Source organism: Portunus trituberculatus, chromosome 29, assembly GCF_017591435.1.
Source record: "Portunus trituberculatus isolate SZX2019 chromosome 29, ASM1759143v1, whole genome shotgun sequence".
Lineage (NCBI taxonomy): Eukaryota > Metazoa > Arthropoda > Malacostraca > Decapoda > Portunidae > Portunus > Portunus trituberculatus.
In genome coordinates, this window is record NC_059283.1 from 639,416 (window position 1) to 662,684 (window position 23,269).

The 23,269-nt window shown below is 47.1% G+C and overlaps 1 protein-coding gene across 13 annotated transcripts in view; it reads right to left on the reverse strand.

Moving 5' to 3' along the window:
• Positions 1–8,114: 8,114 nt before the first annotated feature.
• Positions 8,115–23,269, reverse strand: part of LOC123510633 (heterogeneous nuclear ribonucleoprotein L-like) — a 212,584-nt gene continuing 197,429 nt past the window's right edge. For 6 of the 13 annotated variants that reach the window (XM_045265930.1, XM_045265936.1, XM_045265938.1 and 3 more), the window contains 8 exons: positions 15,802–15,903; positions 14,922–14,997; positions 14,555–14,807; positions 13,815–13,936; positions 13,261–13,411; positions 12,737–12,854; positions 12,484–12,579; positions 8,115–12,388 (listed from right to left, as the gene is read on the reverse strand). In XM_045265930.1, the coding sequence (XP_045121865.1) occupies positions 12,306–12,388; positions 12,484–12,579; positions 12,737–12,854; positions 13,261–13,411; positions 13,815–13,936; positions 14,555–14,807; positions 14,922–14,997; positions 15,802–15,903 (1,001 nt within the window). In that variant the 3' untranslated portion in view covers positions 8,115–12,305. The remainder of the gene's footprint in view (positions 12,389–12,483; positions 12,580–12,736; positions 12,855–13,260; positions 13,412–13,814; positions 13,937–14,554; positions 14,808–14,921; positions 14,998–15,801; positions 15,904–23,269) is intronic. The other 7 variants (XM_045265931.1, XM_045265932.1, XM_045265933.1 and 4 more) reach the window with 7 other exon arrangements.

Sequence of the window (23,269 nt, forward strand, 5' to 3'; positions counted from 1 at the left end):
AACTCCGGCTTGTGTTGTGGACAATGCTTCCTCCTATTTCAGAGTTTGTGTCACTTTTACTTTGTTTTGATCCTAATCATTCATGCTTGAGCATTTTTATAATAATCTGTACGATCATTTTAATATTAAGAGAATCATGATTCCAGATATATTATTTACATAATGTATTTCTTAGCTCCGGCTTACGTTGCTTGTATGTTGTAGATTATCTAATACTGTTTTCTCTTACCTCAAAGAACTTTTACATTGGATGTGGATATTTTATACATAATTAATACAGAATAATATTTTATTCAATACCCAAGTTTATGAGATAATAATTATTTACGGTACTGTGATGATTTCTACCGTACCTTTTGTGTTGCAAGCCGGCCAGGCCAGCGCGGGCAATTGCAAGAAAATCCAGACCGGTCTTTCATAATACTATTTCTACAAAATCTCAACACACACTACTGGCTACCTAGGTACTGTATCATCAGCACCATCCATCCACCCATCCACTCAACAACATCCAGCCACATCCATTCACGGCACATTATGGTAAGAACGTGTATTTTAGAGTTTTTAGTTTTTTTTTTTATGCACCAGACGACAGAAATGCTGACCCCACATATAAATGTTATTAACTTCACTGAAACTGGCATAATGAAGCTATAGACTATATACACCAGTTTGAAAATAAAATGTATAGGAAAATGTTTTCAGTACCAAATTATGTCCCAAACTGTAGGCTAGGCTACCTTCAGAGGAGAGACTGGAGAACCATGCACGATGCATCACCATTACCACCACCACCACACACCACACCACCGCCAAAATTACACAACACAGCACCACCACCACACCATACCACACCACACCACATCACTGCCGCCACCAAACATCACACCACCATTATCACCACAAACCATAACATACCACACAACACCACACCACCACCACCATCACCACACAACACCACACCACATTCGCCACCACCACCACCACCCACAACCCTCCTCCACCAATCATACTCCTGCTCCTGCCCTTCTTCAACCCCGCCCAGCCAATCCCGCTCGATCCCACCACCTCCCGCTACCACGAAAAATTCTTTAAACGCATTTTGTGATTTTTCTTGGATTTTGCATGTGTTTGTAGATGTTTTCTGGACTCTGGGAGAGGGAGGAGGTGGAGGAGGAGGAGGTGGAAGGGAGAGGTGGAGTGTGGGAGTGAGGGCGGGGGAACTGGAGTTACTCACCATACGTGCAAAAAACCCATCTCTTTCTAAGGATCAAAATATTTTTCTTTTGTTAATGGAGTTGGCGTTGTTCTGATATCAGATTTGTTATTGCCAAAGTAAAACAAGTTTCAAGCCACAATAGAATCGAGTCTAGCTATGTTCTAGTTAATCGAATAAAATAACATTAAAGTCACAGCGTATAATATAACTTTTTTTAATTAGCACGCCTAGGATTGTTTTGGTGCTTCATATAACACTTTAAAGATATGAAAAACACGACCCAAGTAACAATATTCCATTAAATTTAATCTAACAATTCGTATTTTCAAATTCAAATTTTTTAACGGTTTCAAAATAGAAAACAAAAATCTTTATACGACAAGGAATCTGTGTTTTGTTGATTTGGGTGGAAAGCGAAAATTTTTCGTATTCAGAAAATGTAATATAATGCAGTTTGGCTGTGCTTTCCATCTCGACATTTTGATGTGTGTTGGAGCCGTTGATCTTAGTGATACACCTTTCGTTGGAGCGCGGTATGTAAATAAACCACCCGGTAAGGATATTATATTTTGGCTATTAGTTAAATTATTTGTTGCTTTTAAAAGTGTAGTGTATACTAGTCTGGGAGGCTGTTTTCTTGTGGCGATTTTTAAAATGAATTACGTACGTAAATATTGGGCCACAGAAGCACGTCAGCCGTACCTTACCCACAGGTCAGTCCACCAATGTTTGCCTTTAACCTCCCCTGTGCTCCTAGACCCAGAGAGTGAAGCAAAGCCAGAATCAACCACCAAAGTAGATAAATAGCCATTACTGTGTTAAATAAGGCGATGGTTATGTATACCCCCGTTCAAACCATCCGGGGCCCACCATGACCCGGACCCAGACACCACCCCACCCACCCTCGTCAATCCCCGAGTTAACTCGTCAACATTTCCTTCAATTTTCAGTGTTTCCTGCTGTTGTCCGCCAGAAATGCATAGAGCTAGTGATAGGAGGAAGAAATGAGAAAAAAGTAGAAGTAGTAGTATTAGTATTAGTACTAGCAGGAGCAGCAGGCAGCAGCAGCAGTTATTATCATTATTATGTGTGTGTGTGTGTGTGTGTGTGTGTGTGTGGTGGGGGAGGAGATGGCTGCTCAACGTTTAATGTGTGTGTGTGTGTGTGTGGTAGGGGGAGATGGCTGCTCAAGGTAACAGTAATCTCTCTCTCTCTCTCTCTCTCTCTCTGAAACGCTGTGCTTTCTCACCACGACTGTTTTCCAAGGCCACACAGATGGAGATGACTAACGGTGTTCTCAAGAATGTTTCTCCTATTAATAATGCAGAAATGTTGTTAATGTCACTAAAACCTTAAAAACACCCTTAAAAACGCTTTGCTCTCTCTCAACAACACTTTTCCAAGGCCACAGAGATGACTAGCCGCATTCCCAAGAGTGTTTCTCCTATTAGCAATACAGAAATGTTAATTTGTCACTTGAACCTAAAAAGCACCATTGAAGACGCTCTGCTTTCTCACCACGATTGTTTTCCAAGGCCACAGAGATGACTAGCCAGTTCTCAAGTGTTTCTCCTCTTTATAATGCAAAAATATTGTTAATCTGTCACTGGCTCACTTAAAAATACTCTTAAAAACTCTTACAGTTTCATCTATACTCTAGTGATGAAGGTTAGACTCACAATCCGTCACTTTCGTCCAGCTTGGCGGTGTCTTACGGTGTGGCTCGACTTGTTACGAATGGAGTCACTGCAGACGTCTCTCTCTCTCTCTCTCTCTCTCTCTCTCTCTCTCTCTCTCTCTCTCTCTCTCCACAGCCACCACTACCACAATCATTACCCTCAACAACAACGGCTACACCTAGAACACCTCAAATGGCAACCGCTAAGCATGGACGACCGCTTCGGCGCGAAAACCCAAGACACATAGAATGAGGAATTGGAGGAGTTGGCAGCCCTGTTCCCTGGTGGCGTCGTTCCTACCAGGTGGTGTCGACTAAACAATTCTGTCTTCCATCCCTAACGCTTCCTTTTCATGTATCGGACTTGTTTACGGCTACTACGCTGACCTTGCCTCTACTAGTCAGTGTCAGGTGTTCCATGTATGGCCGGGGGGTCAAATTAGGTCAAAGATCACAGGACAGGGGTTAGGAAGGTCGGGGGGTCAGTTTTCTATGCCCTAATGGAACAACATTCAGTCAACATTATTTAGTTTGTGCTCGGTGGTATGATGTGCATTGTGAAGCCTCGGAGGGGTTTTATAGTGGATATGAGGCGATTGGGGGTATTGTTGGGGGTGATGAAGGTGTTGCGGGGTTTGGAGAGGGTGTTGGGGATGTACAGGCCCCCACACAGCTGTCCGGGGCACCTAAGATTCTATGAGGTTTTGATTTTTTTTTTTTTGGGGTGCGGGGTATCGGGGATTTTCAAGGTCGTATTTACTTCGTTTCCTATAGTTTTCGTTGTTTTGTTGTGTACGCGCGCGCAGGCTCTCAATGTCTGTTTATTTAGTTATTTTTCTTTCTTTTTATCTGTATTGTGACTCTAACTCTTGTTTTTGTTACTGAAATATAATGGAATATTTGCGTAACTTTGTGTTTCCTTGATTAACGAGAGAGAGAGAGAGAGAGAGAGAGAGAGAGAGAGAGAGAGAGAGAGAGAGAGAGAGAGCGGTGGTCTGAATATAAAAGATGAGAAATGGAAAGACGGAAATGAAAGGAGAGAAGATATAAGGACACAGGGACACTGGAAAGCCGCCATTAAGACAGACCAGGGCAGACAGAAGGAAGAAAGACTACATGGCCACACACACACACACACACACACACACACACACACACACAGATAAATAGGTAGTTCGTTAGCCACAAATTATATAAACACAAATAAATGGTCCTCAAATTAACATTTCTGGAGTTATTACTTGCAAAACTAGGTTTGCCCTTTCGTATATGCACGTAAGCATAAGTAAAGGAAACATGTTGAAGTGATCTTAAAATATAAATAAATGTCATTAAAACAAGGTCGTCCATCACACACACACACACACACGTCAGTTCAGCTACTAACAGTTACTATAGCACACCACACCACCAACACTACCATCACCACACCACACCACCCTCGCCGGCGCCGCCACCACCACCACCACTACACCATACCATCACCACAATCACACATCACAGCACCACCACCACTATCGCCATCACAGATCACACCACCACTACCACCACACACCATAACATACCACTCCACCACTTCCGCCGCCTCCACCACCACCACCTCACTCCCTCCACCAATCACCGCCCAGCTCCTGCCCCGCTCCCACCCCGCCCAGGTGGCCCAACTGGACCCCACTGCCTCCCGCTACTACTGAAACTAGTCTTTAAATATGTTTTGTGATTTTTCTTGGGTTTTGCATGTGTTTCAAGGTGTTTTCTGGACTCTGGGAGTGGGAGGAGGTGGAGGAGGAGTAGGTGGAAGAGAGAGGTGGAGTGTGGGAGTGAAGGCGGGGGAAACTGGAGTTACTCACCATACGTGCAAAAAACCCATCTCTTTCTAAGGGTCAAAATATTTTTCTTTTGTTAATGGAGTTGGCGTTGTTCTGATATCAGATTTGTTATTGCCAAAGTAAAACAAGTTTCAAGCCACAATAGAATCGAGTCTAGCTATGTTCTGGTTAATCGAATAAAATAACATTAAAGTCACAGCGTATAATATAACTTTTTTAATTAGCACGCCTAGGATTGTTTTGGTGCTTCATATAACACTTTAAAGATATGAAAAACACGACCCAAATAACAATATTCCATTAAATTTAGTCTAACTATTCGTATTTTCAAATTCAAAAATTTTAACGGTTTCAAAATAGAAAACAAAAATCTTTATACGACAAGGAATCTGTGTTTTGTTGATTTGGGTGGAAAGCGAAAATTTTTCGTATTCAGAAAATGTAATATAATGCAGTTTGGCTGTGCTTTCCATCTCGACATTTTGATGTGTGTTGGAGCCGTTGATCTTAGTGATACACCTTTCGTTGGAGCGCGGTATGTAAATAAACCACCCGGTAAGGATATTATATTTTGGCTATTAGTTAAATTATTTGTTGCTTTTAAAAGTGTAGTGTATACCAGTCTGGGAGGCTGTTTTCTTGTGGCGATTTTTAAAATGAATTACGTACGTAAATATTGGGCCACAGAAGCACGTCAGCCGTACCTTACCCACAGGTCAGTCCACCAATGTTTGCCTTTAACCTCCCCCTGTGCTCCTAGACCCAGAGAGTGAAGCAAAGCCAGAATCAACCACCAAAGTAGATAAATAGCCATTACTGTGTTAAATAAGGCGATGGTTATGTATACCCCCGTTCAAACCATCCGGGGCCCACCATGACCCGGACCCAGACACCACCCCACCCACCCTCGTCAATCCCCGAGTTAACTCGTCAACATTTCCTTCAATTTTCAGTGTTTCCTGCTGTTGTCCGCCAGAAATGCATAGAGCTAGTGATACGAGGAAGAAATAAGAAATGCAAGTGTGTGAGGGATTGTTGGGGGTGGGGGCACTCAACGTAACAGTACTCTTCTCTCTCTCTCTGAAACGCTGTGCTCTCTCACTACGACTGTTTTCCAAGGCCACGTAGATGACTAACCGGGTTCCCAAGAATGTTTCTCCTACTAATAATGCAGAAATGTTGTTAATGTCACTAGAACCCTAAAAACATCCTTACAAACGCTTTGCTCTCTCAACAACACTGTTCTCCAAGGCCACAGAAATCACTAGCCGGATAATCGGATTCCCAAGAGTGTCTCCTGTTAATAATACAGAATGTTAATTTGTCACTAGAATCTAAAAAAAAAAAAAAAAAAAAAAAAAAAATACCATTGAAAAAGCTCTGCTCTCTCACCACGAGTGTTTTCGAGGCCACAATAATGACTAGCCGGGTTCTCAAGTGTGTTTCTTCTGTTTATAATCCAGAAATATTATTAATCTGTCACTGACTCACTAGAACCTTAAAAATACCCTAAAAAACTCTTATAACTTCAACTATGCTCTAGTGACGAAGGTTAGACACACAATCCGTCACTTCGGTGCAGCTTGGCGTTGTCTTACGGTGTGGCTTGACAATGTTATGACTAGAGTCTGGCCACCTCCGCTCCTTACACACCCAATGATTGCACTTCCGGATATATTAGGTAAATAAAAGAATAAGTAAATAATGAGATACCATTTGTTATATTATCACAGTCTCTTGTATTTCTATATAAATAAAACTTTTTGGTATCCAGGTTTTCTTTTGTTGAGAGAGAGAGAGAGAGAGAGAGAGAGAGAGAGAGAGAGAGAGAGAGAGAGAGAGAGAGAGAGAGAGAGAGAAATGGGAACTTAAATGGTGACAGGGAGGGCGTGGGAGAAACGTAGACACGAGAGATGAGACGATGGGGTGTGGTTAAGGCGTGGCTTTATTTCCTCATCACACCTACGATAATTACGTCTTACGTGTCGTTCTCGGCCAGGTGAACCACTGTGTATGGAGGTGGCGCGTCATTGGCAGTAACAACACTATAACAAATCATGATAAAAAACGTCATTATAGACTAGTGATCTATATGCAATTTCTTATTAGCATTTTTTAATTCGTACATTGCAAACCTATTCTTAGAACAAAAACAGTTGTTCTAAATTTGTCAACTTTTTAACTTTCTTTGCAATCAAACATTACAGGATGAACACAAGACATGAAAGTGAACGGTCGTGTTGGGCAGCGTGACATATTAGTTTTGATGGTAAAGAATGACCACTTAATGCTTTTGTACCATAATTACTACCAGGAAAAAAAAATAAAAAATAAATAAAAACTTTATTGGGAAAGCTGCAAGATGCTAGGAAGCCTGTCAGTAATGTATGGCAGTCCTTGACGTTTGAGACACTGTAGCACCGCCACACCAGCCGTCCATGGGTCTTGTCCCGAGACTGTGATCCGGTCTTGCCGCTGCTCACCTGGAGACTGGAGACTGCTTCGCCACTCCTCTGACGCCACCTTGGCCAGAATTAGGATGGACACCATGTCACTGTCATTCACACCACCTGCTTAAGAGAGAGAGAGAGAGAGAGAGAGAGAGAGAGAGAGAGAGAGAGAGAGAGAGAGAGAGAGAGAGAGAGGGGGCAGCTTCTATGTCACTCGTATACTTCCTCAGTGAGGTATGATGCTGGTCCCCATGCAGGCCACAGCAGGGTGTCTGGGATGGCGCACAGTTAAGGGCTCGCCACTCAATACTCAGTAAAACAACAGCAGCCTGACACTTGACACCTTCCCGGACCACCTGCTGTCTCATGCTGGATTTGCTTGTAATGTTCCAGCCAGCACTACACTGACCACCTGTGTGTACATCACCGTGGCTGCTGCTGATGATGTTGCTGCTGGTGCTGGTGTGTGTGTGTGTGTGTGTGTGTCAGTCCCAACATCTTGGTGGTCAATAGGGCATTCCAAAGTGAGGGGTTGGCTCCCCCAGTACTGCAGCTGCCACTAATCCCTCAGCAGGTCCACATCTCAAGGCTTCCAGTGTGCACACAAGGTGGTGACAACCAGGGGCGTTGCTAGAATGTGAAGACATTAGGGCTTATGTTTACACACACGGATCGAAATGAAGATACACATGCCCGAGGCAAAGTTTCAATGTTTCTCGAATATCAATACGCTACTTATTTAAAATGTGTTGTTTGTTTGTTTGTTGCCGAGACCCGGAGCTTTAGCCTCCTGGCCCTCGCCTAACGACGCCCCTGGTGACATCATCCACCATTTAGTAGTCAGCAAATAGTTTTTTTGTTGAGCAGAATACAAGCGTACCCCTTCCCCCCCGAAGACCAGCTGTGCAGGACACCACATGAAAATCAAAGTCTCCATCATCTCTTTTATACTAAAGTATTATTCATTTTATTCCTTAAAATTCTTACAAACAACATATGGATTAAGGGAAATAATAATATCATGTTTGTTATGCTTTTAAAATAACTCCGCAATCCTGGAATAAGGGATGGTGAGGGTTCAAGGCCACGCCGCGGCCGCCGCCGGCCGTGGACGGGCCGCGGGCCGGCCCGACGCCGCGCCCCGCGCCGCCCACCACTCTGCCTCAGTGTCCGCGCCGCCCAGCCTCACAGGCAGGCCGGCGCAGAAGTTGAGACTGTCACTGCCGCCCTCGGACGGAACATCACGCGGCATGGGGCGCGGCGTCGCGGGCGGCCGGCGGGCGCGGCCCCGCGGCACTGGCCCGCTGGCGCAGTAAACCTTAGTGCTATGATATGCATCAAGTGATTCACTCTATTGGGACGATTTCAAGAAGAGTAATAAACATTCTCTACTTAAGCACATCTTGCAACGACATTTCAACGACTTATCATCAGAGATAAAACCACTTAGACAGCCTAGCGGTCCGGACGGCCCCAGGGAGCCGCCGGGGGACCTGAGGTTAGGTCGTATTGCTTGTGAGCGGAGTCTGGGGCCGAGGGCCGCCGGGCGGGGCAGAGGGCCGAGGGCGCGCTCCCTGGGGCCCTCGCGGGGACCCTAGCCCAAGGTGGACGTGGCTTACACAGCACTCACTCACGGCCCAGACACACCACGCTTGGCACGGAGGAGAGAGGCACCGCCCGCCCCCCGCTCCCTGACGCCAGCGGCAGCCGCCCGCAGCCCCGCCCTCGCCCCGGCCGGCCACGGCTGCTGCGGCCCGAGGCCGCCTGGCTGCCGCCACCGCTGGAGGCCACAATGGCGGGCCTTACTTTATCGTTCAAATATTTACAGATCACTCTGCGGTGCCCGCCGGGGCGGGTCCTCGGCGGGCCGCTGGGGCCGGCGGGGCTGGCCGTGAGGGGGGGCGAGCAGCCCTCGGGAGTCTACACATTTGGCAGGCTTGCTTTACCTTAGTACAATCGTGCTTTGTACCAAGTTGGCTTTGAACTTGAATTAATAAATTAAATACCTCATGAAGCTAGTATTTTAGCAAAACAAAGAAACAAAACGTAAAATAGAAAAAAAAAAGCTTGTTAATTTTCATTCCTGTCTGTGGTGAGTGTTTGAACAATGTCACCCTTGGCCTCTCTGTCTTCCAGAATTGCATGTAGTATGACTGTTCAGGAGTTTCTCTGTTTCTGTTAAGTATTTTCATGTGGTGTAGCTTGTACTGTTCTCTGTTCCTACGTGTCAACGAATGGACGTAACATTTGGAAAACAATCAATCTCAAATATCTCATAATCACAGTCTGCATTAGATCTTTCTGCGATGAACGAGTCAATGTCGTTGGATTTAAAACTGAGGACGGGGAACAAGGAGTGAACGGTTCTAAATTGAGACATTCCAAATAAGCACCGAGTCTCCGAGCCCCGAGGCCCTGACGGCACGCTCCTCGCGCTAAAACAAACCCCAAGTTAAACTACATTCTTTCAACAACTGTGGCAGCAAGTCACTGTGAAAAGGTTAAAGCTCCCAATTACTTCTAATAACAATCGTTCTCTTCAACTAGGCATCTAAATACTTACCAAGAGCTTAAGCTGTGGCCCAAGAAGCCACTTCATTAAGTTACAATTACTGAAAACACAAGTTCACTCTCGGCCACCACGGCAGAGCAGCGCGCCTCAGTGCGGGAGGGGCTCGGGCCCGGCGCCACACGCAGGACAGTCGTGAGGCAACATGACACTTGACGCCACAAAAGATTAGCGCTCACTAGGAAACTCAGTGAATATTGAAAGAGCACGCTTCAATCATTCACTGCTTTCATTTAAGATGTAAGCCGCTTTGAAAAATTATTTACAACATAGTACCAGAAAAATAATGTTTTGGGTGTTCTATATACATAAAAATGTAAGAAAATTTATTTCTTAACTCAACCCTGCCTTGAGTAACTTAAATAATCACCATTAAGGCCTATATATATAGATATATATAAGCTGGGTTTGTTTATACATGCTGTGGGCCACAGTGTCTGGCTCTGTAGTCTGCTGTAGGCTAGTTTCTCTGGCTGCGGGTGGGGTGGGGGTGTGTCAGTGAAAGCCTTGTCTGTAGATGGGAAGTTCAAGAAAAGTCGTGTGTAATGTATTGTTTCCTGCTTGCAGTGAGAGTCATGTTTGATAAACTTAGATTTGTTGTCATCATTAAAGCCCTAAATTAAGTACACCATGTGTTGCTGACTAGGAATTAGAGTAGGAATTTCATTCTTAAATCAAATGTTTCATCAAAGTCTACAATTACCCGTTGGCAAGAATATGCACTGAACACTTCATAGCTTTGCTTGAACTTCTTGTCTGCATGTTTTTAATTTGGTCACTCAAACTTTATTGAATTACTGTTAGCGGCAAAACAAATAGTGTGGCACAAACCAGGAGTATAACCAGGGACTGACAGAGCTTTTGTCACGTCCTGCAGCGGCTGGCGGCACCAGCTCAAGAGGTCAACTAAGTATAACGACACCATTTTACCGTCTACTTAAAAATAAGATAAAATAAACTAAGAAAGGAAGAGAAAGTGAAAAAGCATTAAAATGCTAATCTAAAACACTGAGGCCCTGACAGATGGGCAGTGAAACAAGCCAAAACTGTAGCGCTTGTTGATTCACCTGCCCTCTGGCCAAAGCTTGATCAATTACAACTACATTTACCAACAATTCATCCTTGTTGCCACTAACATTGCCTCCTACTAACTTACATGGGTCATCATCAGTGTAAGACTACTGTCAAAAGATCAGCCATTATTGAGCCCCAGAAGCAGGTGCTACAGAGCTTGTCATCATTCCCTTCAGAACAGACAGGACCAGCCTTAGTGACGCAGGCGGGCTAATGAATGGTGGATCCCTTGACCATTATTGCAACAAAGACCAGTTACCTAGTTAGCTACATCATGATAGTAACACACACGGCCATAATATCAGGTAAGATCCATGTTATAAGTTAACTGGTGACCTAGACTTAACATAGCACTGAAGACTCAGTGACCATCAAAGATTACAGTGAACTGATAAGTATAATACAGTAAGTTCAGAAGTAATTATTGTGCCTAATAATGGAATAGGTTTATAAACATAACACAATATTGATAAACAGTATTGTACATTCCACTGAGTGAGCACACGGGCCTGGGGCTCCAGTGGGCAGTGCCTCAAGGGCAGCTCAGGGCCGTGCCGCCCCTCCGATCTGGTGCAGGAGGGCACAGCCAGCCAGTCCTAGTCGTGTGGCACTCACGTGCTCCACAGTTATCAGTCACCAATGCCTGGAAGAAGCCAGTTCTCACACGGATACTCTGCAGCCAGCAAGCTGCACACCAACTCACACTTCTCCGACAGATTCTAAACACGCTGCGGCACCAAGCCGCTGGTCAGGCCTCACTGGAGCCCCCAGGCCTCCTCAGGTGACGTGTTCAGAATAATGATAACGGTGATATAAAGAGAGCGTAGGACGGACAGCGGGAGACTGCCCAAGCTTCCAACTCAGGGAGGGTTTATACTGCACTTATCCTACACTGCCGGGCGCCTCGGGGAGGGACGCCGGCCCCGGGCCGGATGAGCCAGCGTCTGCTGGCATATTAGTCATTAAAATTAATAATGAAATTTTAATTGTTTACATTACATACTTCTGTAAAACAAAAAGAAAACTTTAAATTAACTGCAAACTCTTTATTGCTGAAACTTGTTCAATTCTTCCTAGTCAGATCAACCTGTAGGAATCACAAGGCAGAGCCCCCACGGCCACCAATCAAACTGGTCGTTCCCGGCAGTCCAGATCCCCGAGGGGCCCAGCAGGGGAGCGACGCAGGCCCGGGGCGCATCCCTCAACCTGTGCGAGGCAGCCATCTGCCTCTGCATCCCAGAGTGCAGCACCGCAGCCGTTGTCGCCACAGCTGTAGCTGGTGCAGCGCTGCACTCTGGGGTGCAAACAACTCACTGTGACGGTATGACTCCCTATACTTACTGCGCCTGTGGACCATAAGTAACTATAGCTTGATTTAGACAATCCTGTTACTCCCTGCCTGACTGCCAACAACCCTGGTGTACCCTGCAGGCCACGGCTCGGCGCTGGCAGCAGCCGGCCGTGTGGCGCCGTGCCAACGCGACACTCACTCGGCCATCTTGTTGGGGATGTGTCTCGAGGAGGAGAAGCACAGCTTCATGATGAATGGGAACTTGCTGTCTGTGGGGCCAACAATGTGCATCAGTAACACTGTTCGGTAATCAAATGTCTGCAACAGAATGTGATACCAAGAATGTCCAGTACAGCCCATGTAGTAAACTTACTGGGGTTGGGGATGGGAGCATGGTTGCCCACCACCAGAGCCTCCAGAGCCTCTGAGATGTTGTTGAATTCCAGAAGTCCGCTGGAACTCCTCTCAGCTGTGTGAAGGAGAAATGTACATTACTGGTGTGCCACGGTCCCAGTGCTGGACTATTTCAGTCATGTGTGTGGACAGTAGCAAGACTAATTCCTACCCACATATTACGGTCATTAACTAGTCATTCTAAGTGACACAACAAAAAGAATGGTCATTACACTCACTCTTAGAGGGGAATAGTTTGATGCTTTTAGGCTCTACAACTTCCCCCTCTAGGAAGACCTGCTTCAGTGTTTCCTCATCCAGTCCTGGAGGAGTGTTGAAGAAGTGCAGAATCTGGAGATGAGAGAATTTGGTTAAATACAAACAACAAGACAGATGGTTTGGGAACTACTAAAGCTGTGAATAAATTAACTCTCAAGCCAAGAACAACTAAACAAGGCTTCAAATTATAAAAGATAGGCTATGTGACCAACACAGATGACCCTCAAAATGTCCCTTGTTTTTCGGCATGTAAGGTGCACACACACACACACAAAAAAAAAAAAAAAAAAAAAAAAAAAAAAAAAAAAAAAAAAAAAAAAAAAAAAAACTTTCAATTATTTTTCCAATTTCTTGCCGAGTGCACGTGCATCTTACATACCGGAGGAAGTCATCTGTTATTGCAATATTAAGCCTTCAATAAAAATCAGAGTGATGTGCTTTGTTCTGGAGCACCAAGAGGCAAGGGCAAGGAACACACCTTGGAGGGAGGCTGTATCCTGTTCTTGGAGGCCATCTCTGGGTTGATGAAGCGATTGTTCTTGTTCCCCATGTAGTCCTTGAAGGAAGGTGTTCCATCAGGAAGGTCATAGGGCTGCTGTACATCAGCCAGGAATGCTTGCTTCGAGTACCTGCAACACACACACACACTCACGTTACATAATGACAAGTTAGTGCAATTTCTCAGTACCATCTTCCATTGGGGTGATCAAATGTATCACTGGCTTTGAGAGGTTTCTAGTAATGCAGTATTAACATATTAACAAAATGCCAGTAACTGATCAACACTTCCATACACACAAGTTACCTGGAAGTTACACTTATATAGCAATCCATTTTTATTTTATTTTTTTATCTTCTAATTCAATGAAAAGATCAGAACATACAAGATGAGAGAGAGAGAGAGAGAGAGAGAGAGAGAGAGAGAGAGAGAGAGAGAGAGAGAGAGAGAGAGAGAGAGAGAGAGAGAGAGAGAGAGAGAGAGAGAGAGAGAGAGAGAGAGAGAGAGAGAGAGAGAGAGACTGTTGTACACACCCAAGTTGCATCTTGCAGCCAAAGAATGTTGTGTTGTTGAGGTTGGCCACGGCTCTCTCCACAGCCAGTGCATCGCCCATCTGGACCATGGCACAGCCTTCCTTTGTCTTCAGGAACTTGATCTGAAATACACCAAACATTAGCAGGCTTGCCAACTCATCCATTACATAAAATTGCTGAATTCCCACAGTTGTATGTCAGGCACCATTCACACAAGGGATTCAGTGTTGATTTCTGAGAATATTTCTAAATGTGGTAAAATACAAATTTGTGTGGTGGTGCTTATCATGTATTACTACAAATGCTAACAAGATCCTTCCTGGGAAATTTCCTTGAGTAGTCACACCTGGCATAGGTCACAAACACCTGCCAGGCCAGTAAAATATTAGTGGACATACAGCAGTATACATGAGAGCAGAGTAGTGTAGGGTTTTCTGTGCACACTGATACAGAAAGGTGCAATAGGTCAGTGGGTTAAGAGTTCACCTTTAGTATTCAAAACAAAGTATTTTTCCATGACACACAGCTTGCACGTGTCATTTTATAACCTGGCCCTGGCAGCACATTCTTGCTTCGAAGGTGTTCTAAATTTTCTCCTCGTGCCTGATGCTTAAGAAAATTTGCAACATTCTACCACTGACTCAACACTGCAACCTTGCTGCTGTCAACACCACGCTGAACATTTATGGTGCGTGCACGTCAAGGGGGACAGTGTTGCCAGGGCTCACTGCATTACTCACCCTGACAATGTTGCCATAGAGACACAGAAGATTGAAGATGCGGTCTGCATTCATCTTGTCCTTGTTGAGTCCATACACCATCAGCACGGCCCCCTGCTGCGGCAGACCCGGCTGCGGCTGACCCATGGCAGACAGGGAAGCTCCTCCTGGACCGCCGGCGCCTCCCATGAAGGGTCCGCCCTGCCCCTGGCCGCTGCCCATCAGACCGCCACTACGGATGCCACCATTACTCATACCATTATTGATGCCAAACCTGCAGGGATTTGTGTGTGTCACATATGTGTGCATGTGTCCAATGTTTGTGCTGGTGTGGGGGTGTGTGTGCCTTGGAGTGTGACGTGTACCTGTCTGCGTTCTCTGGGCCTACCTGTCGGGCATGGGACTGTTGAAGAGGCCGCCGCCGCCGCGAGGGCCGCCGCCCATCTGTCCATTCATTCCACCTCCTGCGAGGAACACGGCGGGACATGTCATTGGGAGACAGGTGAGTGGTGCAATAATAGTGTGGTCAATGAACTAATAAGAGAAATTTTGATCAGCTTCATCAAGGTAACAAGAGCTGAGGATCTATTCTATCACAAACTTAAGTGAAACAAGACTAAAGGAAGTTATCACAAACCAAAGGACAATAAGGACTTCACTACTTGAAAAAGATCACCAAATTATAATAAGGTAATGTTCATGGAGAATATGGTCTAAAAACAAAACAAAAAAACAATAAAAGTATACTGATAGAAGTTTTATGGACGGGGGGAAAGTGACAGAAGATTTAATAATAAATAAACAAAACAAAGAAAGGGGCAGCTCATACAAAAGTACAGGATAACAAAGGCAACACATGCACTACTGCTGACTCACAACTAAACCTCTCAGTGACCAAACTCAAAACTTCACCAAACTTTCATTTTGGAAACCATTACCCTTAAAAACAATAAAATCTGTAATAATAGTAGTAATAATAATAATAATAATAATAATAATAATAATAATAATAATAATAATAAAAGGTGTCACTAAATCACAATTGCATAAACAAACAAACTACGCAAGCATGTCTCTAGAAAACCAAACCAAATTTTGCCCAAATCGGAAAGTATCAATAATAATAATAATAATAATAATAAAAGTAATAAATCATGATAGTAATGATGAAAGCAATAATAAAGTGACAATGAGCTGGAGTGAGGGGGCAGTGGATGTGAAGGGGAGTGGGGGAGGGGAAGGGGGAGGAGTGGGAGGGGGCCACCTACTGAAGGGGGACACGTTCATGCCAAAGCCGCGAGGTTCCTGAAGAAGGGGAGGACGGGATGAGCCGCTGCTGGTGCTGCTACTGCTCGGGGGCTCCTTCATGCCTGCAACACAGACGCTCACTCACTGCCTGCTGACTACTGCTGAGCCTAGTGCTGATTCCTTACTCTACCTGCCGCACCTGTGCCTCCTGCTACACCTGACACTAATGATGCTGAGACACTACTACCTGCTCACCTGTCTGCTGTGTGGGAATGTTTGTCTTGTATGCAACACCAATGGTTCTGCTGGTGTTGCATGTTATTGTTATTTGATGGGTGTGTTACCTGGTGGTGTTTCTGGCTGGCTGGAAAATGCTCTTAAGGGGCTTGAAAATAAGTTACCCAGTGCATTTTTGTGTCTGGTCTCAGGTATTTTATCTGCTAATGGTCCTGTTGTTAGTGTTGCCTGATGCATAGGTTACTTGGTGATGTGTTTCTGGCTGGCTGGAAATACTCTTAATGGGCTTCATGTTACCTGGTGCACCTGTCTACCTTGAGGTGTTTATAATTGGCCTGTACTATCTGCTCATGGCTATGTTGTTGTTGCATGTTGTTATTGTTGTTGTTTGATGAAGGGGTTACCTGGTGGTGTGTTTCTGACTGGCTGGAAAATGTTCTTAACCCCTTCAACATTAGGTCACATTTTTACCTTGTGATTTTGTGTGCAATTTGACCATTTTATTGACATTAGGAAGGGTCTATAGAGGACAGAAGGTTAATGGCTACAGTCTTCACTATCTTCACCCCCCCCATTAAGTTTCTGAAGCTGTATAAAATCACCAAATAGCCAAATAGTAAGCAGAATGAATATGGAAACACATCTTGGTACTGAAGGGGTTAAGTCTTCATAATGTTACCTGGTACATGAGTGTCTGGCTTGCTGTGTTTATTGCTGCATGTTGACATTGTTATTTGAATGGGTTACCTGGTGGTGTGTTTCTGAGTGGCTGGAAAATAGTCTTACTTCATGTTGATTAGTTACCAGGAGGGAATGTTGCTGGCTTGGTGTGTTGCTGTGTGGCCAGTAACACCTGTCACTGTTTGTCATCTCTTGTTTTTATTTCCTCTTGATGAATTATTAGTCTGTGTGCTTGATGTTGTGGTGGTCATGCAGGTCTGTGATGGCTGCTAATATTTGTTAACTTGTGCTGACCTACTGCTTATCTACTTATATTAAAGCATTCTTAAATATTAACCTGAACTCTTAAGCTTCCTGTTACATCTATAGCGTATACTTGACCCCTTGCATGAACTAATTCTAAGTGGATTGACTACTGCCTCTATTCACTAGTCTTTCTGAAATGGCAAGGTGTTGATGCGCATTATTAACTTATTTTACAGCTATAAATACCTGATGTTCTTGGATACCTATACTGAACACCTGCAGTAATAATCCTATCTTGAGAAACACGATCATGCTTATTGCTATTCTTTAAAGTTACTGAATACTGAAACCCTCCAAGCAGGACCGTCCCCGCCACACCTGCATCTTTTCATCAAACAAAAAACACGCAAAACGTTTCACTTCTCCAACCTAGTTTCTATTTCTTGCACTTGTCAGGCGGGAGTCTCCTGTCCCTGTGGCTGACTGAGGTACACAATGGTGACCTGTGAGCCAAGTTGAGAGCAACACGTGCATGCTGACACAAAGAGAAGTACCGTAGTAGATACCAAGAAGAAAAAAGCGAGAATGTGCCACAACAAAACCCTTCATGAATATAAATCTGGTGTCGTAAGGGAAAAAAAAAAGCAAGACAGACTGTGATGAGTGAAGGGTGAGAGACAAAAGACAGGGACAATTAGGAACGAGGTCTCTTGTTCAGTGTCTTCCCTTGACGCTTATTAAATCACCATTATCACACGGGAGGCGAGAATCATGGCTCCATTATAAACTTAGCGGGGAGACCAATTTGATGAGAGGAAATCTGAGGGGAGGGGAGGGTGGGGAGGGCCAGGGAGGGGACAGGAGGGGAGGAAAGGGCTGAGTCACCGTGAAGACTTGACTGGGCCTCCGCCAACTGCTGTGTTTACTGCTGTGACGCCACGCTGGCACTCCTCGCCCTCACTACAACTGCATTATTACAGCTTGAACATAATCCGCTGCCACCGAACGCCACCCACCACCACCACCACTACCTGCTCCACCCCCTCCACCCTCCACCATCCATCCATCCACCTCGACTTCTTTACCTTCATCAGTACGTCAGCAGAACCTTGACTCAGTGCAGGAGGAGGAGGAGGAGGAGGAGGAGGAGGAGGAGGAGGAGGAGGAGGAGGAGGAGGAGGAGATGATCAGGGGGGTACCAAAGAGCATCAGCCAAACTTCTCCCTCCTCATACCTCTCCTCCTCCATTTCTCTCTACGTTTCCTCCACCTGCGTCAGCTTAAAACGTTCCACCCCCAACTCTCCTCCTTCCACCCACTCATCTCCCCTACACTACTGGTTACCTCACTCTCTCTCTCTCTCTCTCTCTCTCTCTCTCTCTCTCTCTCTCTGCGTCATAGCACATTTTGGCCAATTCCTTCCATTCATTCTCGTCACACACACACACACACACACACACACACACACACACACACACACACACACACACAGTAACGCCATCTAAACGCCTATCTGGGAAGTGCAAGAGAGAGAGAGAGAGAGAGAGAGAGAGAGAGAGAGAGAGAGAGAGAGAGAGAGAGAGAGAGAGAGAGAGAGAGAGAGAGAGAGAGAGAGAGAGAGAGAGAGAGAACGTTTGACTCCCTTCCAGCTCTCGCTCTCGCTCTCGCTCTCTCTCTCTCTCTCTCTCTCTCTCTCTCTCCAGCCACACTCACAGATCCTTCGAGACTGAAATGTCGATCCTGTGAGCTATTGATTCAAATTATCTTCTCGTTCTGCCCTGCCCTCTTCCCGCTCCGCTCAGAGGCAGCAGCAGCATCCCATCCCTACACTTCACGTCTTCCCGCCGCCGCCTTCCACAACCCCGCACTGGCCAAAGACTCCAGAAACACGGATCAACCTTTAAACCCAAAATCAAGCTTCAATTTGTCTCCTGAACTACAAAAACTTAGGCTTGTCACGAGGAGGAGGAGGAGGAGGAGGAGGAGGAGGAGGAGGAGGAGGAGGAGGGAGGGAACAGTGTCCAGTCAATTACCTCCAAACCTCCCTCCTCCCCCATTCTCCTCCTCATCCTCCAGAGCGGAACTGTAATTTCCTGCTCCTCCTCCTCCTTCTCTGGATGGCCACCGAGGGAGGAGGAGGAGGAGGGATGTCATTAGGCCAGCTCTCCGACCCTTCCCAGCCTCGCAGTCTCTAAGATGTAGAGTTAATATTCACACGAGATGGGCTGCTGTGTGTGTGTGTGTGTGTGTGTGTGTGTGTGTGTGTGTGTGTGTGTGTGTGTGTGTGTGTGTGTGTGTGTGTGTGTGTGTGTTAATAAGCAGGCCGGTGAGTTTCCCATGTGGCGTTAAGCTCTCTCTCTCTCTCTCTCTCTCTCTCTCTCTCTCTCTCTCTCTCTCTCACGATCCTAAGCTACAGTCCCCCTTAACACTCCTCCTTCCTCTCCCTCTCCTCCTCCTCGTAGCATCTCCAGTACTCTGCTAGCCAAAGATAAGATACTTCCCTCCCTTCTCCCCCTTATCGTTAACACTTGGCCTCCTCTATCTACCACTATATTTCCCCTTTTCTTCTAGTTAGTCTATTTTTCCCCTTAGGTCTTTTCCCCCCTTCTCAATCTCTTTCTCCTTTCCTTCTCTCCACATACCACTGTCTTCCCCATTTCTTGAGTTGTTTTCCTTATTTTGGCCCTTATGTTACGTCATTAGATTTTTTCATTCTCTCTCTCTCTTGGCTATATAAGTTTAGTTTCCCAGTTTTCCCTCTTATGTAACATGGCGGCAGTTTTTTTTCCCTCCCGACCTCTCCCTCCTATATATCATTATCTTCTTCTTCTTCTCTCCTCCTCCTCCTCTTCGTCACTTTTCCTTCTTCACGAACCAATGCAAAGGATATCTAATAGTTTTTGGAAGGATCCTTTTTTTTCCTTCTTTCCATCTTTTCTTACTGCCAAGGACACGTTTTCCCAGTGGCCTGATAGTCTCTCTCTCTCTCTCGACATGTCCTTCACCAATCCACGCCATCCCTCCCTTAATTCCTCCTCCTCCTCCTCCGTCTTCTCCCTCATCTTCTCATAAATAACTCTTCTAAAACTTCGTCTCCTTATCATCCTTACGATTAATGGCCGAAAAATCCGCCAACATTAGCTCAGGAACTGTAAAAATAAAGGCAAAAATCTCCTCTCAGGACCTCTGGAGTAAATTACGAGTTGGGACGAGGAGGAGGAGGAGGAGGAGGAGGAGGAGGAGGAGGAGGAGGAGGAGGAGGAGGAGGAAGAAAGGCGCGACTGAATGAGAAAAGTCTGGAAAATAAAAGAAAGTTGACATATATGAATATTAGAACAAAGACTATGAAATGAAAAGGAGGAGGAGGAGGAGGAGGAGGAGGAGGAGGAACACGGCTGAACATGTGATAAAGAGGAAGACCAGTAACTCAGACCCAGAAAGGAGGAGGAGGAGGAGGAGGAGGAGGAGGAGGAGGAGGAGGAGGAGGAGGAGGAGGAGGAGGAGGAGGAGACCTTTTGGGACATGGTTGCTCAGGTATCCAGATTTTTTTTCCTCCCAGTGCTAGAGAGAGAGAGAGAGAGAGAGAGAGAGAGAGAGAGAGAGAGAGAGAGAGAGAGAGAGAGAGAGAGAGAGAGAGAGAGAGAGAGAGAGAGAGAGAGAGAGAGAGAGAGAGAGAGAGAGAGAATGTCAAGTCTTAAAGGAAACAGAAACGCGTACAGAATCTTTTGTTCCACCAACAAAACCACGACTACCACGACTACCACCACTACGATACTACTACACCAACATTTACTACTACTACTACTACTACTACTACTACTGCTGCCACTTCTACTGCCGCCGCCGCGACTGACAACCCGGGGACCAATTCAGATTAACGTTCGCTTCCCGCTATAATTATTATCTGTCGAGGATGGAAGGAAGGGAGCGGGGGCGTGGGGTGGGGGTGATGGGAAGCAGGGGAGGGCTGGGTAAGGGGTGATGGTGGGCGTGGAGACCTACATACACCTTCTCGCACACACTTAGCACCCCTCCTCCCCCCTCACCACCGCCACAAGCGGCTATAAAGCATCGTTACCACATGATCTGAGAAGAGTCCATCAGCGGAGTCAATAATGCCGCGATGCTGTGTGTGTGTGTGTGTGTGTGTGTGTGTGTGTGTGTGTGTGTGTGTGTGTGTGTGTGTGTGTGTGTGTGTGTGTGTGGTAGCAAAGTGGTGCCGCATCCCCTGTGTGTAGAGGCAGCCTCAGCAAGGCGCGGTGCTCTGCGGGGTGAGGGCCAAGAAAGAATGGAAGGAAGGAAGGAAGGAAGGAAAAGTGTCCTCAGTGCTTCAACATGTCCGCCATTTTGTGTAGGTGGTGGGCCTGGCTGCTGTAGTGTCCAGGGTGGCCTGCTGAGCCCTGCGTGGCCGCGGGAGCCAGGCACGGGGCCTGGCGGGGCGGGGCGGGGCCGGGCGGGGCCGGGCGGGGCCGGGCGTGGTGGTGGTGGTGCCGCCCCGCCCCGCTCTGCACCACAATGCTGCATCACGCCGTCACGGCCCCACACGTCAATACCGCCGCCACCTGCCGGGACCGCGCGCCCTCATCCTGCTGCCGCGCAAGCCCCCCGACCCCGGCCCCCCCATAGCAGAGACACCTTCGGAATTTCCCTCGACGAAGTGTCCGAGGTGTCGACTTGTTCCGGCTTCCGGCCGAGACTCGGGAGACACGACTGCCGCCACCACCAAGGGGTGGGGAGGGGGCAGCCACTCACAGATCTTCCCCCTCCTCCCCTTGCACACTTTGTCCCGCGTTGCCGGAGGCGGCGGCGGCGGCGGCGGCGGTGAGGGAGGGAGAGACGAGCACAGGGCTTACCTTAGCGGGGCGGGGCCTGACGGACGGGGGACAGTGGTCTGGGGGCAGCGACGGGACGGGCCCGGGGGATGGCTCCTGGAGGTAGGGGCGTGCGGGCGCCTCTCCCTGCACACAGAACACACATTGGCACACGGCTGCGGGGCGACACATGACAACAATAACACTGTGGCGCACAGAGGCAGCGGGTGCTGGCGGGAGGCTCCGCGTCTGTGTGGCAAGTCTTCTGTGGCTCTGTCTGTGGCGGGGCCATAGTGTTATTGTTTGTCATGCACCGGAGCCGGGCGGCCGCCTGTGTGGTGTGGCGGGAGGGCGCCGCCTGCCGCCCGCCGCCCGCCGCTCCCATGGACGGCGTCACACCGTCGCGTGTGTGATGTTCTGGTGTGCTGCACCCCAAGTGTCGCTGCCCCGCCCCGCCCCGCCCCACTACTTGCACATCTCTCTCTCTCTCTCTCACACACACACACACACACACACACACACACACACAAGCGTCCAGGAAAACATCTTCAAAAGATCCAGGAAATGTTTGAATAGTGGCTGGAGTAACGCATTGAAAAGCAGGGCTTGGGAAGAAGGGAATGTCATGTCAGGATAAAGCGGCTGAGAGCTGGGCTGTCAGGAGGAGGAGGAGGAGGAGGAGGAGGAGGAGGAGGAGGAGGAGGAGGAGGAGGAGGAGGAGGAGGAGGAGGAGGAAATGTCACAGTAAGTGGAGAAGGAAATGTTCAACGAAGACTGTCACGCTTCCTCTCTCTCCCCTCTCACTTTCTCTTCCTCCTGCCCCCCATCGCTCTCTCTCTCTCTCTCTCTCTCTCTCTTGCACACACTTATACGCTTACACACACACACACACACACACACACACACACACACACACACACGGGCGGCCTACTGACGGTGTTGGAGGCTTGCATGTGTCTTGTCTTGTCCTCACAGAGTTCATGGGTTGGAAGGAAGACTCGGCAAGACGTTGTAAAAAATATATATGGAGTCGAAGGGAAAAATATATTTGCTGGCAAGTTGTTGTATCGGTGAAGAGTAACAGAAAATGGATATGAATGGCTGGGCTGTGGTGGTGGTGGTGGTGGTGGTGGTGGTGGTGGTGGTGGTGGTGGTGGTGGTAGCGGCGGCGGCGAGGAGGGGAAGGCAAGCTCTCAACTCCCTCCCCTTTCCCACCCCCTTCCCCCCCCTCCCTCCCTGTGGGCGTGGCGAGTTATGAGTGGGCGTAGCTGTGGACTTGAGAGTTTTGGGCGTGGGTGGTGGTGGGCGGCGCGATCTGGGGTGGGGGGCGGAGGACGAGAGAGAGAGAGAGAGAGAGAGAGAGAGAGAGAGAGAGAGAGAGAGAGAGAGAGAGAGAGAAAGTTGTAAGATACAGGAGTGTTAATACGGAGGAGGAGGAGGAGGAGGAGGAGGAGGAGGAGGAGGAGGAGGAGGAGGAGGAGGAGGAGGAGGAGGAGGACAGAAAAAAATAGGCG